The 15301-nt window shown below is 47.3% G+C and overlaps 1 protein-coding gene across 1 annotated transcript; it reads right to left on the bottom strand.

Moving 5' to 3' along the window:
• Window positions 1-494: 494 nt before the first annotated feature.
• Frem3 (FRAS1 related extracellular matrix 3) lies at window positions 495-13468 on the bottom strand (the record flags this gene model as incomplete). Its single annotated transcript, XM_036176118.1, is given in 13 exon segments — window positions 495-584; window positions 3910-4149; window positions 4152-4358; window positions 4361-5598; window positions 5600-6200; window positions 6203-6734; window positions 6736-7077; window positions 7080-7293; window positions 11750-12296; window positions 12299-12319; window positions 12322-12489; window positions 12492-12619; window positions 12621-13468. Coding segments are annotated over 13 exon segments (5176 nt in total), but the record flags the coding sequence as incomplete, so codon positions are not given.
• Window positions 13469-15301: the final 1833 nt, after the last annotated feature.

Here is a 15301-nt window from a genome sequence, read left to right as displayed (position 1 = left end):
CCCATCAGATGAAGATGAAATTCTAATGTTAGGAAGCTACAAAACTCACTCTGTAGCTGAAAATACTGATCAAATCTAAAGGGAGCCTTTTCTGTGCAGTGCCGGTCTCATAGACACCATTACCTTGGGTCTCAGAATCTCCTAAAGTTGTGAGGAATCAGCCCTTAGAGCCACCATGTCAGAAAATCACTCACTGCATTTCCTGTCACATTTGTTAAACCCCTGGTTGGTTTCTCCTCTTAAAAGCTGGCTTGTCACTCAGTCATCCTTCTTTTGTGCTAAATATCAACACTTCCTTTGGAAGATTGAGGAATAAAAGGTTTGCTTAATAAAACAGTGCTTTGTCAAGAAGCACGGAGCGTAGGAACATAGAAACAGCCAAGAGCTCATTTAACAGGCCGGCGTGTGACATTCCTGATTGTGAGGACATTGTGTGCCGTTTGCACTGATGGGCTCGCTCACCTTGCTGTGCTCTAGGGCTTTACTAGACTCACCTCTGGCTTCAACAGAGAAGTAGAAGGAGTCCTCTGTCACTCTGCTGCCCCTGCTCAGGATGTAGTGAACCCGCAGCTCATCAATGTCAGCTTTAAACAAGAGTAAATACCACACCGAGTCACTTCTGGACAACGGGAAAGGGGTGTTGGCAACTTCAGTGTTTATACGCTGTGGAAAAGGTAACAGCATTTTAAACAGAGGTGGAGGGCCTTGAATTTTTATTTACATTTATTTATTTATTTATTTATTTATTAATTTATTTATTTAATGTGTGTGTGTGCACACGAGTGTGTCTGGTACATGAGTAGAGGTCCAAGACCACTTGTAAGAGTCCCTTTTCTCTTCCTACCATGTGGGTCCTAGGATTGAACTCAGGTCATCAGTCTTGGCTGCAAGCACCACTACCTACTGAGCCATCTTGCTGACCAACAGATCTGTTTTTTAAAGTTAGAAAGGCAAAAATCCAGGAAATTTTGCAGTTCTGGGCCTGAATATATCATGCATCCAGGGGACATTCTGGCTGTATGTGTTTTTATAGGATCCTACCAGTCTGTGATGATCCAGGTCAATATGATCTTCACAGAGCCATTATTAGTTTAAATAGCCATAAATATACATCTGGAGAAAAGAAAATGAGAATAAAGCCACTGTTTTTTCTTATTGTCTGTAACCCTTTCCTTTAAACAACTTGTTCCTTAGATCTGTGGGTTTTCTTTTTATATTAGTAACTATTAGTATTTTAATGACAATTTGCATTCAAGTGGAATTTATTTAGACAAACGATTCTGATAGATCTGTATGTGATGTCGCTGGCTCTAGAAGCCATCTGAAAAATATAACCAAGCTGGTTTCTAAACACTGCGGCGGTCTGAATGAGAGTACTCCACAGGCTCATATATTAGAGTGCCTGGGCTGCAGCTGGTGGAACTGTTTGTGGAGGATCAGGAGGTGTGGCCTTGCTAGAGGAGGCGTGTCTCTAGGGTGTGCCATTCACAGTTGGCTCTCCCTTTGCTTTGTGCTGGGGGGTCAGATGTAAGCTCCCAGCTATGGATCTAGCATGATGTTCTACTTTCTGGCTGCCATGCTCCCTGACATATAGACTCACATTCTAAAACTGTAAGCCTCAATAAACTTTCTTTTATAAGTTGTCTTGGTCATGGTATCTCTTCTCAGCAGTAGAAAGATAACCAAGAGCAACACCCTCCACTTTGACAGCAAGGTGGCTGTGTATTGAGGGTATGGTGCTTTGCCTGAATCTCTTACATCTCATAAGTGAAGCTGCCTGCTGTGGATGTCCCTCTGTGTGCTGTGGGTGTCCCTCTGTGTGCTGTGAGTGTCCCTCTGTGTGTTGTGGATGTCCCTCTGTGTGCTGTGGATGTCCCTCTGTGTGCTGTGGGTGTCCCTCTGTGTGCTGTGGATGTCCCTCTGTGTGCTGTGGGTGTCCCTCCTGTGTGCTGTGGATGTCCTTCTGTGTGCTGTGGATGTCCTTCTGCCTGCTGTGGGTGTCCCTCTGCCTGCTGTGGATGTCCTTCTGTGTGCTGTGGGTGTCCCTCTGTGTGCTGTGGGTGTCCCTCTGCCTGCTGTGGATGTCCTTCTGTGTGCTGTGGATGTCCTTCTGCCTGCTGTGGGTGTCCCTCTGCCTGCTGTGGATGTCCTTCTGTGTGCTGTGGGTGTCCCTCTGTGTGCTGTGGGTGTCCCCTCTGCCTGCTGTGGATATCCTTCTGTGTGCTGTGGATGTCCCTCTGTGTGCTGTGGGTGTCCCTCTGTGTGCTGTAGATGTCCTTCTGCCTGCTGTGGGTGTCCCTCTGCCTGCTGTGGATGTCCTTCTGTGTGCTGTGTGTGTCCCTCTGCCTGCTGTGGGTGTCCCTCTGTGTGCTGTGGGTGTCCCTCTGTGTGCTTTGGGTGTCCCTCTGTGTGCTGTGGATGTCCTTCTGTGTGCTGTGGATGTCCTTCTGCCTGCTGTGGGTGTCCCTCTGCCTGCTGTGGGTGTCCCTCTGTGTGCTGTGGGTGTCCCTCTGTGTGCTGTGGGTGTCCCTCTGTGTGCTGTGGGTGTCCCTCTGTATGCTGTGGATGTCCTTCTGCCTGCTGTGGGTGTCCCCTCTGCCTGCTGTGGATGTCCTTCTGTGTGCTGTGGGTGTCCCTCTGCCTGCTGTGGATGTCCTTCTGTGTGCTGTGGGTGTCCCTCTGTGTGCTGTGGGTGTCCCTCTGTGTGCTGTGGGTGTCCCTCTGTGTGCTGTGGATGTCCCTCTGCCTGCTGTGGATGTCCCTCTGTGTGCTGTGGATGTCCCTCTGCCTGCTGTGAATGTCCCTCTGTGTGCTGTGGATATCCCTCTGCCTGCTGTGGATGTCCTTCTGTGTGCTGTGGATGTCCTTCTGCCTGCTGTGGGTGTCCCTCTGCCTGCTGTGGGTGTCCCTCTGCCTGCTGTGGGTGTCGCTCTGTGTGCTGTGAATGTGTTGCTCAGATTGGTTGATAAATAAAACACTGATTGGCTAGTAGCCAGGCAGGAAGTATAGGTGGGACAAGCAGACAAGGAGAATGCTGGGAAGCGGAAGGCTGAGTCAGGAGTTGCTAGCCAGACACACAGGAAGTGAGATGACAAGGCAGAACTGAGAAAAGGTACCAAGCCAGGTGGCTAAACATAAATAAGAATTATGGGTTAATTTAAGTTTAAGAGCAGCTGAGGGTCCACGGATCCAGGCAGGACTGGAGTAAACTTCAGACTACAGCTACTTAAAGAAACAGTAAAGAGCAACCAAAGGACCTCTGGTGCCACATAACCTGGAAAAGCAGGCACTTCCTTCTTGTTCAGCACTAGTACTAGCCTCAAATTTAAAAGAAAAATAAAATGTAAAACACAATACTTTTTACACTTAAGACTAACTTAGTTCCATGTATGTACTTTTGATAAAAAAATGACAATTTTTTCTATGGGAGCTTACACTCTAGCCTAGTCTGACCTGGTATTTGTATGTTCCAAACTGGCCTCAAACTTGCAATACTACTGTCTCAGCCTTCCAAGTCCTGGAATTACAGGAGTGAGCCACCACTTCCGCCTTCAGAAATTATTTTTGAAGAGTGCATTAAAATGAGATGTGATCACTTATATCTCAACTCTAGATAACAACGATTATCTTAAAAATCTAGACAAACAAACTCCGACAATGATTCTTAGGTATGGCATGCTTAAACTTCCAAGCATGTTATCAAAATAAATGTAACCTTATGATATTTCCCAAGCCCAAGCTTCTGTGTTTTTCTGTTTGAAGGTGTAATTACAGTCAATTAAATATTTCTGGGTTTCTGTTAAGTGGCTCTTCTAACGAATGGTTGAAGAAGGACCATTTTAGAGAACACTGAGATCTCTAACCCACTGTAGGAGAGAGACAGAGACACCAGGCAAGAGTGTGATTCACTTTGTGTGAACATGTGGGCACTCTTGTTTCCAGTGCCAGTGTTGACAGTGTAGCCATGCTCAGGTCCTCTGGTCACTTTATACTTCAGGAGTCTGTGAGAACCATCCTGACTGTCTGCTTGTGGATACTTGTTAGTAATGAGGAAACCCAGGTGTCCAGTGTGAAGGACCTTCAAGTCTGTGGCTCTCCTGTTAATGACAATCTGTGGGAGCCAGTTGCCAAGGGGAATTATCTGGATCCACATATCTGAGGTGCATGCATCTCCAGGGCAGTGTCTGGGCAGACATAGAACCCAGTGTGAGTGCCATCAGTCACGGCGAAGGAGAGACTGTCATCAGATGTCTCACTTTCATCATGACAGTAGAGAATCAGGTTCTCAGTCAGGTCCTTCTTGGTGAAAGTGGTCACAGGACGACTACCATTATACAGAATCCTGCCATGGATGGGGTCTGGGTGATGGCAAAAACAGCAAAATCATCTAGAGTATCCTCATCTTCCACTGTCAACTGGAAAGGAGTGATCTCTGTGCTGTCCCCTCTTTGCAGTGCCAGTGTTAGGATGGTCAAGGTGGGTTTCTTATTGTCCCCATCTGTGACGAATATCCTGAAGATTCTGAACACAGAGTTGTGTCTGCCAGTTACTCTAAGCTCAAAGAGTTCCATCTTTATCTCATCCTTTGAAATGTGAACATAGGATATCTTGTTGCCAGCCAGTTCAACGTGAGTAAAAGAAGCCATGGGCTCCCCATGCTGGTCAGAGCTTTCCAAGTAGCCCATGCTAGGAGCTTGTGTGTTGTTATAGTGAAGTTCCTCACCAGGGCTCTGGCTATCACTGATGTTAAACAGTTCAGTGGTGAGGGTCACTCTGCCATCTTCTGTCAAGGTGAGCCTTTTGCTGACAACTGCAGGGGGGACGCTGTTTGAGTTGCCAATGGTGATATAGAAATAGCGGTCCCTCAAAGGGTTAACTCCATCAGTCACATCAAATTTGAGATCAACAGCCCCCTCCTGGCCTGTGTGGATATAACAGATAAGTTCTCTGTCAGTTTCATCCTGGGTGAAATTCATTCCTACGGTGAGGTTGTTCCTCACTTCTCCTTTTGGCTTCCTCAGTCGTTGTAGGAGCTCCTGCTGAGGCTCAGAACAGAGAACAAAAGGGAGACCCTTGTTATCCGAGTCAAGATCTATGGCTTTGAGCATATGGTTTGTGATGATCTCAGTGTGTCCAGTTCCCACTTCCAGCCCATCACTGATGGTCAGCTGAAGCGCCTCATCATCTACCAAAATTACAATGATGGGTACCTTTTTGTGAGTAGTGTGCCTGCCGTCACTCAGCCAGACCTCAAAGCCGTCCTCTGTGCTCTCTGAGTCATCGTGCTCATAGGCAATGGAGGAGGCCTCTTGGATCTCCTGCAAGGTAAAGCTGTGGATGGGCTTGTTGCCCGTGGTCAGCTGCTGTATGATTTGTCCATGCTGGGGGAGGGCGGTGAGTTGAAAGTGGAGCTTATCTGGTGGGAGGTCGGCATCTATTCCATTGAGCAGTGGGGTGTCTATGACCTGGCTCATCCCCTCTAATACCACAAACTCATGGGTGAAAAGTTCAGGCTGCTCATCATTGGTGGGCAGGATGGTCAGAGGGAGGAGGACATCTGGGGAGAAGTTGATGCCATCAGAGCAATAAAAGGAGAATTGTTTCTGGTTCTACCCCCTTATGGATACTCTGTACATAATCGATGCACCCAACTTGGACATCCTTGAAGAAGAAGGCACTGATGGGGCTGCCAACCGGTGACACTTCTGAACCAGGAGCTGGTGCTGAGTTTTCCAGGTAGCCAGAGGATGGCTGACCAGTCAGAGTGTAAAGGATTTCATCTTTGGGAGCATCCAAATCTTCAACGTTGAGATGTTGTGTAGTCAAGAGGCTCTTCCCATCTTCATACACAATGAAGGACTCTCCCACCAAGACCTTGGGGGCCATGTTGTCCACTGGCAGCACTGACACTTGCACTAGCACCCTCTCCAGTATGTTGTCCCCCATGGACCAGCAATAAGAATCTTTGTCAAGGATGAGGCTGAAAGCATCATGCACCTTTTGGAAGCCAACTTCACCTCCAGTGTGGACATAGGTTACTGCCCCACCAATGAGGTCCTCCTGGGAAAATTGTTCTGCAGGAAGACCATTCATCAGGATAGCACCCAATTTAGACTTGTCCTCCACAATGAAAGATAGCATTAAATCCTTTGTGTCCTTTCTGCCACGATTAACATCCATGGTGATCCCAGTAGCTGCATGTCAAACACATCTATGGAAATAGCCAACATTGGAGAACCTGTGGTAGAGACCCTGGGACTTTCATCAGCCACTATGGGCTGCACAGAAATCTGGACAGTGATGGGTATATGGTGCACCCCATCACTTACCTCCAGGTGGAAGATGTCATGGGTAGTTTGGTCTCTGCTATGCTGATAAGAGATGTTCCCATCAATAATATCAGCTAGCATGAAAGAGTCCCCTGAAACCATATATTTTTTAAAGTACTGCAAGTGTCCATGCTGGGGGCCCCAGACTAAAATGAAGAAAATTTGATCAACATCTGTGTCAGGGTATATGACATCAAATTCACTGCTGCTGAGAATAAAGCTGCCTCCCTGGAAGACAGCAAAGCCCCTGTTGATGACTTTTGGTGGCTGGTTGTTCAAAGGCTGCAGGAATAATGTGAATGTACCTGGCATACCATTGCCTGCAGCATCTTCTGCCTGGTAGCTGAATTGCACAACCCGAGGTATAATGCCCAGATTCTTCTGTGGAGGTTGATAAGCAATTTTTTTGATGATTGACCTGGGCCTGGGTGAATTGAGTAATGGGTCTATTTGGTGAATCAGTGAGCACAATTTCTCCAGCCTGGACTTGGTGGTTGCTGTCAGTGTCAGTTGGTGGTGTCAGTAGGGTGTACCACAGGTTCTGGTCATCTGAATTCTGGTCAACATAGTGGAGGAATTTCTTCCAGAAGCAAGTGAGCTGGTATCCTTGCACAATCATTTTTAGGGTAGTTCCTGGATACAGCTGAGGACTGAGCTTATCTGCAGGCTGGATACTGATAGTGAAGAAGTGCTGCTTTGAGAGATTTGGTAGGTCATGGTCATCTTGCACATGGAAATCCAGATGGGCCAGATAGACTGAGGGATGTGTGGTCCAGCATGGGAAAAGAAAAGTCTCCCTTTCATTATGTCCTTTTGCAGCCACTCAGTCACCACCTTCTCATAAAGCCCCTCTCTTTCCACATAGTGCCAGTGACTCTGCAGAAAGGACAAAGTGGGTTCAGCCTGCCTCAGCAGCATGTTGCCAGAGGGCTGGCTTGAGTTGAAGGAATCAGGAGCCTGATCCCTGTAGAGAGCCGCGTGTAGCCGCACCCTAAAGATGGCTCTGGCTTCTACCCTCTGCCTTCCCAATGGCAAACATTCTTTAGGGTAAACAGCTCCTTATTTGGCTATGGCTGGATTCGTGTATTGCTGGCATATGCGTGAACCTGTGGACAGTGCCCACGTGGCTGCCTGGGGTTGGCAGCCCAGCCCTACTTAGGTGCTGGGAGAGGCTTGCCCCAGCGAGAGAGACTCAACGCAACTAATCAAAGGTCTGATTAAACTGTAATGAGAAGGATCCCGGTGTCGCGTCTTCCTTGCTGGTCGAGGCGGGCGCGACAAGTGGTGGCCCGTACGGGGACAATTACCACGTCTCTCTCCGGATCCAGAACTCATTACAGTCAGGCGGTATACCGGTAAGTCCTCAGAAAAAACTGGGGATCTGCGACAAAAGCGGGTAACGCTCACCTGTAGAAGGGAGAGCGGGATAGCAGAGCTGCGATAAAAGCAGACAGGTAATTCTAGAGCCGCGATAAAAGCGGTAATTAGACAAAACAAACAGGGAAACCGGAGGGCTGGAGCAATTCTGCAGAGGCTCTGAGAAACCTCCGAGAAACTTCTCAAATTGAGGAAAGAAAAAAAAAATAAAAAAAAATACTAACATGGGCGCTTCCTCCTCACACCCAATTTTTTTGGCTCTTAACGAGCTGCTTCTCTCTAAGAAACTGAAAATAAAAAAACACCTTAGAGCGATTTTTGCAACAATGTGATGTAATTGTTCCTTGGCTTGCAATTTCTGGAAGCCTCACAGTGCCTTCCTGGGAGAAATTGGGAAGAGACCTAGATTTGGATACTGGAGCAGATTGCAGGTGCAGATCGCAGTATCATAGCTAGCAAAGATTGGCCTCGAGGTTGGCCTATACAGGCTTCCTCACAAACATTGCAGGGACTGGGTTATGCCAGTGTTCCAAATGTTAGTGCAAATTTGTTAAATTGGCAAGATTCAAAAGGTCACTCTGGTGTTATGCAACCCTATGTCCTTGAGCTTCCAGTGTCCCTCTGGGGGAGGGATCTTATGAAATCCATGGGCTTTCAGTTAAGTAATGAATACTCCAAAGAATCTAAAAATATTATGAAAAACATGGGGTGTCATCCTGATTTTGGCCTGGGAAAATTTTTATAAGGCAGAAAGGAGCCAATACAAACAGTACCTAGGAAACCCAAACAAGGGTTGGGTTTTTCCTAGGGGCCGCTGAGGAGGGCATTCCCATATCCTGGGTAACGGAGGAGACAGTTTGGGTTCCTCAGTGGCCACTCTCCTCTGAGAAATTACATGCTGCATATCAATTAGTGAAAGAGCAATTGGAGAAAGGGCACATTAAACCCTCTCTTTCTCCCTGGAATACACCCATATTTGTCATCAAGAAGAAATCAGGAAAATGGAGATTGTTACATGATCTTAGAGCTATAAATGAGCAAATGAGAATTATGGGACCTGTACAGCATGGTCTTCCATTGCTGTCAGCCTTGCCTGAAAATTGGCCTATTATTGTGGTAGATATTAAAGACTGCTTCTTTTCCATTCCACTGAATAGCAAAGACAGTGAGAGATTCGCTTTCACTTTACCGTCCACTAATCATGAGGAACCTGATAAAAGATATCAGTGGGTTGTATTGCCACAAGGCATGGCCAATAGTCCTACAGTGTGTCAATTATTTGTAGCAACTGCTTTAGAACCTTTGAGAGCACGTTTTCCAGGCTTAAAATGCCTCCATTATATGGATGATATACTGTTAGCAGCTAAAGAAGAGAGCATTCTTCAGGAAGCATATAGCTCACTTGTAGAACTGCTAAAGCAAAAGGGACTCTGTATTGCCCCTGAGAAGGTGCAACAGAGCAAAGTTGTCAATTATCTTGGCTCTAAAATAACTAAACATTATATCATGCCACAAAAGGTAGAGTTAAGGAAGGATCATCTTTGCACACTGAATGATTTTCAAAAATTATTAGGAGATATAAATTGGATAAGAGGAAGTTTAGGAATGGCCAATTATGAATTAAAACCATTGTATGATATTTTAATTGGAGATGCAGCCTTGGATTCACCAAGGCAATTAACCAATGCAGCCCGAGAAGCCTTAACAAAATTAGAGGATAGACTACAAAGAGCTTTTCTTCAAAGAGTGCAAAATAATGAGGATATTACCCTGTGCATTCTGCCTACCCAGTTACAACCTACGGGAATTTTATGGCAAAAAGGACCCTTGTTATGGATTTATACTAAAATCTGTCCTGCAAAATCAATTGAGTATTATCCTACTGCTGTGGCATTACTTGCGCAACAGGGTATTCAACAATGTTTACAATATTTTGGGACATCACCACAAACGCTAGTTGTTCCTTATGATTCTACTCAAGTCAAGGTATTATGTGCTGCCATAGATGATTGGGCAATACTGCGTTGTACCTATCTAGGACACATAGATTGCCATTATCCTAAACATCCACTATTAACTTTCTTTAAAGAACATCCTGTAGTTTTCCCTAAAGTAACTGCTTCAAAGCCCATTCCAGGAGCAAGTGTTATATTTACAGATGGGTCTAAGACAGGCTGTGGTGCTTATATGGTGGATTCTAATGAACCTGTAAAGCATCAATTCTTGCCAGGTGCACCTCAACAGGTGGAGCTTTCAATAGTTCTTGAAGTTTTCAAGGATTGTCCATTTGCATTTAATTTAGTGTCAGATTCTAGTTATGTTGTTAATGCTTTGAAAAGCCTTGAATGTGCAGGGCCCATCAAATCTTCTAGCCCGGTTAGCTCATTGTTTGGCCAATTACAGAAACTGATCTGGCAACGTAAAAATCCCTTTTTTGTGCAACACATCCATGCACATACTAGTCTGCCAGGTCCATTGGCTAAAGGCAATGATATAGTGGATCAGTGTACTAGACAGAAATGGATGTTTGTGGCTTCTGCCATACAACGAGCACATGCTTTCCACAAAGAATTTCATGTTAATGCAAGGACATTACAACAAAAGTTTTCTATCTCATGTGTGGATGTGGTACTAGACTGTTCCCAATGTGTCATTTTTCATCATCCTTCTAGATTAGGAGTTAACCCTCGTGGTTTGCTCCCCCTAAAAATATGGCAAATGGACATATCTCTGAATTTGGACGTGTCAAATATGTACATGTATCTGTTGATACCTGTTCTGGAATCATTCATGCCACCCCAATGGCAGGAGAAAAAGCCTCTCATGTCATTGCTCATTGCTTAGAAGCTTGGGCAGCATGGGGTAAGCCTCAACAGTTAAAGACAGACAATGGTCCTGCATATACTGGACAGAAGTTCACTTCCTTCTGTCAACAGATGAATGTGCAACTTGTACATGGCCTACCATATAATCCACAAGGTCAAGGCATTGTGGAGCGTGCTCATCGCTCCTTGAAGGAGTTGCTTCAAAAACAAAAAGGGGGAATAGGCTATGGCCGTACCCCTAAGGACAGACTTTCTCTTGCATTATTTACTTTGAATTTTTTGAATTTGGATGCTTCCAATTGTTCTGCTGCAGATTTATCTAAAAGGTTGTCTAGTTATCTTTTAGGCAATTGGACTGGAGAGTTTGATAACCTGATGGACCAGCTGAGAGTGGCTATTGTCACGGTGAATTCGACTCGAGTGGATACCGGACTGGTGGAGGGATTGTCTTCCCGGATTGTTACAGCCATGGATCACATGAAGGAGTGGGCGGGAATAGGAGCCCTAGTAGGTTTACTGGTGCTCACCTCCCTAGTATGCATGTGGTGCATTTGTCGCATTAGGATCTCACAGCGTCGCCATGCAGCCATGATTGTCCAAGCCTTTATGGCCATTGATGCAGGACAATCTCCCCAAGCCTGGTTGGCTACTTTAAAAGATATTTAGGCACAGGATGCGAGGCCTGCACACTGCACTTGAGGTTATGATACGCTGACCTCAAGAAGAGCAAGTCTGATTGCATGTGGGTTGGTACCCTAACTCCCACCTCTGTGAAAAGGGTATCGGACGGGTCTAGTGTTCTCTGGGTGGATGACACCTGGACAAACATTAGTACATGTTCCATTTTAGCAGAGATCAGACCTCTACTCTTGCCTGTTGCTTTGTAAAACAAAAAGGGGGAAACTGTAGAGAGCCGCGTGTAGCCGCACCCTAAAGATGGCTCTGGCTTCTACCCTCTGCCTTCCCGATGGCAAACATTCTTTAGGGTAAACAGCTCCTTATTTGGCTATGGCTGGATTTGTGTGTTGCTGGCATATGCGTGAACCTGTGGACAGTGCCCACGTGGCTGCCTGGGGTTGGCAGCCCAGCCCTACTTAGGTGCTGGGAGAGGCTTGCCCCAGCGAGAGAGACTCAACGCAACTAATCAAAGGTCTGATTAAACTGTAATGAGAAGGATCCCGGTGTCGCGTCTTCCTTGCTGGTCGAGGCGGGCGCGACAGATCCCCACTCCTCTCTTCCTGTTTTCCTTCCAGATGTTGGTCTTCTAACACAAAGAGTATAGTTGAGTCCTTGGAATCAACATCTGTGGCACTCAAGACAATGGGGGATGTCTGGACCACCTGCCCTTCAGTCACTGAGAGTCCTATACTGGTGGTGACCACTGGTGGCTCATCATCTACTGGCACGATAGTGATGGGGAAGAGGAGATACACCTGATGATGCCCATCCTCCATCCTGAAGATGATGTTGTCGCTGTAAGAGTCACTGCCATCATGCTGGTCCACCATGTGCCCTGCCCTTAGGTCTGCTGGTGTGAAATACTTACACCCCTCAGGTGCCCTAAGCACCACCAGCTGTCCATGTTGCAAGCCTCTTACTGCAGAAATTCTTATTTCTTCTTAATTACCTTTATCACTGACCTCAAAGCTTTGGCCATTGGAAAGGGGCCTTGCCTGGCCTTCAAAAACCAGAAGTCCTCCATTGTAGCTAGTCATCGGAGCCGGAGCATTCTTAGACTTCACCACCGCCATGAAGGCAAAGGGTCAGAGGTGTCACCATCTCCATCTACACCTGTAGTTCTAGCTGGAAGATGTGGTCCCCTTCTGAGCTCCCTGTGGGAGGTTGATAGGCAATTTTCAGCTCCCGCAGCTCCTTCTGGGTGAAGAAGGAGACTGGAAGGCCCAGGGGGTCATCTGTGTTCATCACGTAGCCCTGCCGACCTTGGTTTCCAGGGGGGCCTCAGGAGCATTGAGAATGTTGAAGACTAGGTCGTCAGGATCTGATTCATGGTCTTCTGCAGCCAGTGCATCAGGAGTCAGGGCTGTAAGTAGGGACGGATCAACTTCCACTATCATAGAGCCCCGAAACTGGGCCTGGGTGCTGGAAGTACTCCTGGACCAGCACTTCCACTGACCCAGTACTTTGGGGCTCCGGCCCTAGAAGTTCTACTATCATAGGCACATAGTCCCTGCTGGGTGAGGATGGAGTGGCAGTGTGCTGTTAGCGCACCCCAGCCTGGACAAAAGCCTCACAGTCGACCAGATGGCCCTTTGAGAGAGGGGTCCCAGCGGCGTCCACCAAGTGCCTGTACTTGGGGAGTAGTCCACCAGGGTGAAGAAGCAAACTCCTGGAGGCAAAATCTAGCACCCTCCTGTCAATGTCATGGCTGCAGCCTCACAGTTTAAACACCTTCAAAGGCCTGTTGTGCGTCACCAGCTGGAGCTTGGAGAAGACAACATTCACATCCAGAGTGAAAGGCAGTACCAGCGTGGAATTTCCTGTATTGTATCGCAGCTGCAACTGCACCCGGGAGCTTGTGGCGCTGGGCGAGCCGAAGTGAGTGTACCTGACCTGGTGGCCCCCAAAGTCGCAGGGAAAGTGGCATGGGGAGAGCGCGCCTTAAAGCCGCGGCATTTCCAGCGCTGTCACCTCACACTGGTGCGCTGGCTGCACTTGATTCACCAAGTCCTGCAGTGGGTCAAGCTAAACTGAGCGGCCCTGAGGCACATGCAACCCAGGTTTGGCGACCAGGATACGAGGGTACTAGTGGCTACTACCATCAAGTGCTCCCCAGGGAGTGGGGTAGAGCCCCCAGTGGGATGCGTTCCCACTCAAGGGTACCTGTCCCCTCAGTGCGCGACAAGTCAGAAGCAGGCAGGCAAAAGCCACCACCAGCTGCGGAGACAACCCAGGAGGGTGCAGAGAATCCCCAGCCATGGTACCCAACGGAATTCTGGAGTTGAGATACCCAGATGATGTTCAAGGGCTCACTTAGCCCCAGGTGCTGGCATGGAGGCAGTGATGTTCTGCGGGAGGGCCGGGAGGCTTGGATCCCGCCAGCTACAGCGGCTGTACTTGAGCTGCAGCAGGTAATAGAGAGAGAAGGGCTTTCTCTGTTTTCTGAATTCCAACCCTCCCCCTGCCCTGGTTCCAGTGGCCACCCCGAAGTGCTCCAGCGTGCTGAGACCTAGTGAGCATGTAGGCGCTCCCTCCTCCCCCCACTCCCAGTGTCTTTATCCTAGTTACCTTGATCTGTCATGGTGCAGCCGCTAGTCTGGATACCCTCTTTCCTGGGAACCACCAAAGGATTGTCCCTCAAGGCTGGGAGAGCGAGGGTGACTGTGCCTGGCTGAGTTTTGTGCACCAGGACCCGGCCGGCAAGGTCCATTCACCCAGGAATCACGGTGTCTTCTGGTGGAGTGTAGGCCAGAGTCTTTTCCTGTGGACAGGAATGCTTTTTCTTGCCAAAACTGAGTTTCACTTTGGACATTAAAGAAGCTGGTGGGAGTGATTTTGCAAAAAAAGATTTTCTGTCTGACTGAGGTAATTCTGCCCTTGCACAGCAATCCTGGCAGTTTCTTCTTTTCGTTTTTGTTTTTGTTTTGTTTTGTTTTGGGGGGTGGTGGTGGTGAGTGAACGCGGGATGGGGATGGGCAGCTTCAGGAGGTTGCGGGGTGGGGAAGGAACAGCTTCCAGACTGGCAAATTTGAATAGTCCATAATCTGTTCTCAGTCAATGGGTCTCACATAAAGAAATGGGTGTGCAGATCAGATTCCTGTGGCTTTCTTAGCATGTGGTTTCCATACTTAGACATGGCTATTTCCTAATTACTTTCTTTGTTGACAAACATGTGGCAGTCAGAGGTGAGGACATAGGGGCAGAAGTATCAAAGAAAACCTCGCAAATAAATCTCTGTGAGTCGATTCATCTAACACTTGGAACGAGGCTTTCAGATGACCATGATTCACACCTGGGAGTGGAGTGAGGGCCAGGTCCTCCTGAGGTGTCTTCATTTCTTAGGGACTAGAAGAGTTTAGTCAGCCACTGTGCAAGATAATCAAATTCATCTGATTCCCCCTCCCTCCCTCCCTCCCTCCCTCTCTCTCTCCCTCCCTCCCCCCTTTCCTTCTTTGCTTGTGTCAGAGACTTTTTAATGCAAAACTCTTGGTAAAAAACAGCTTCAATGGGGTGATAGCAACCCTGGGAGCTGTAATCCACAAGTCAGTCTTTGGATGGTCTACAGTGTTGCAGACATTGATTTACTTTAGCAGCGGAGGCCTCCACCACCATGTCTCTGTTTTCAGAAACAAGAACACAGAAGGAGACTCAAAGTGTCAATCTGTCTGACTGCTAAACTAGATCAAGCCATGAATTCTCGTGTGTGTGTGTGTGTGTGTGTGTGTGTGTGTGTGTGTGTGTGTGTGAGAGAGAGAGAGAGAGAGAGAGAGAGAGAGAGAGAGAGAGAGAGAGAGAGAGAGGTTGATTCTCTGGAGCTGAATGCTAGCCCACCTCATTACACTTAAGCACAGTTATAATTTCATTATGCATTAATGAGGCATTATATTCCAGAAAGCCGCCTTATGTAAAGGATGAGTGTTCATAATCAAACTTTTAAAATTGCTCTTGTTTTGAGATAGGCTTTCACTGTACAGTTTAGGCTGGCCTCAAGCTTGGGCTCCTCCGGCTTCAGCCCCTCGAGTGCTGGAATTACAGCCATACACCACTTTGTCTGGCATAATAGTGAGGAAAAAAAATTAGAGATACATTTTA

This window comes from Onychomys torridus, unplaced genomic scaffold (genome assembly GCF_903995425.1).
Source record: "Onychomys torridus unplaced genomic scaffold, mOncTor1.1, whole genome shotgun sequence".
NCBI classification, from domain to species: domain Eukaryota; kingdom Metazoa; phylum Chordata; class Mammalia; order Rodentia; family Cricetidae; genus Onychomys; species Onychomys torridus.
Note: the sequence above shows the minus strand (reverse complement) of the source record. Positions and strands in the feature narration are given on the sequence as shown.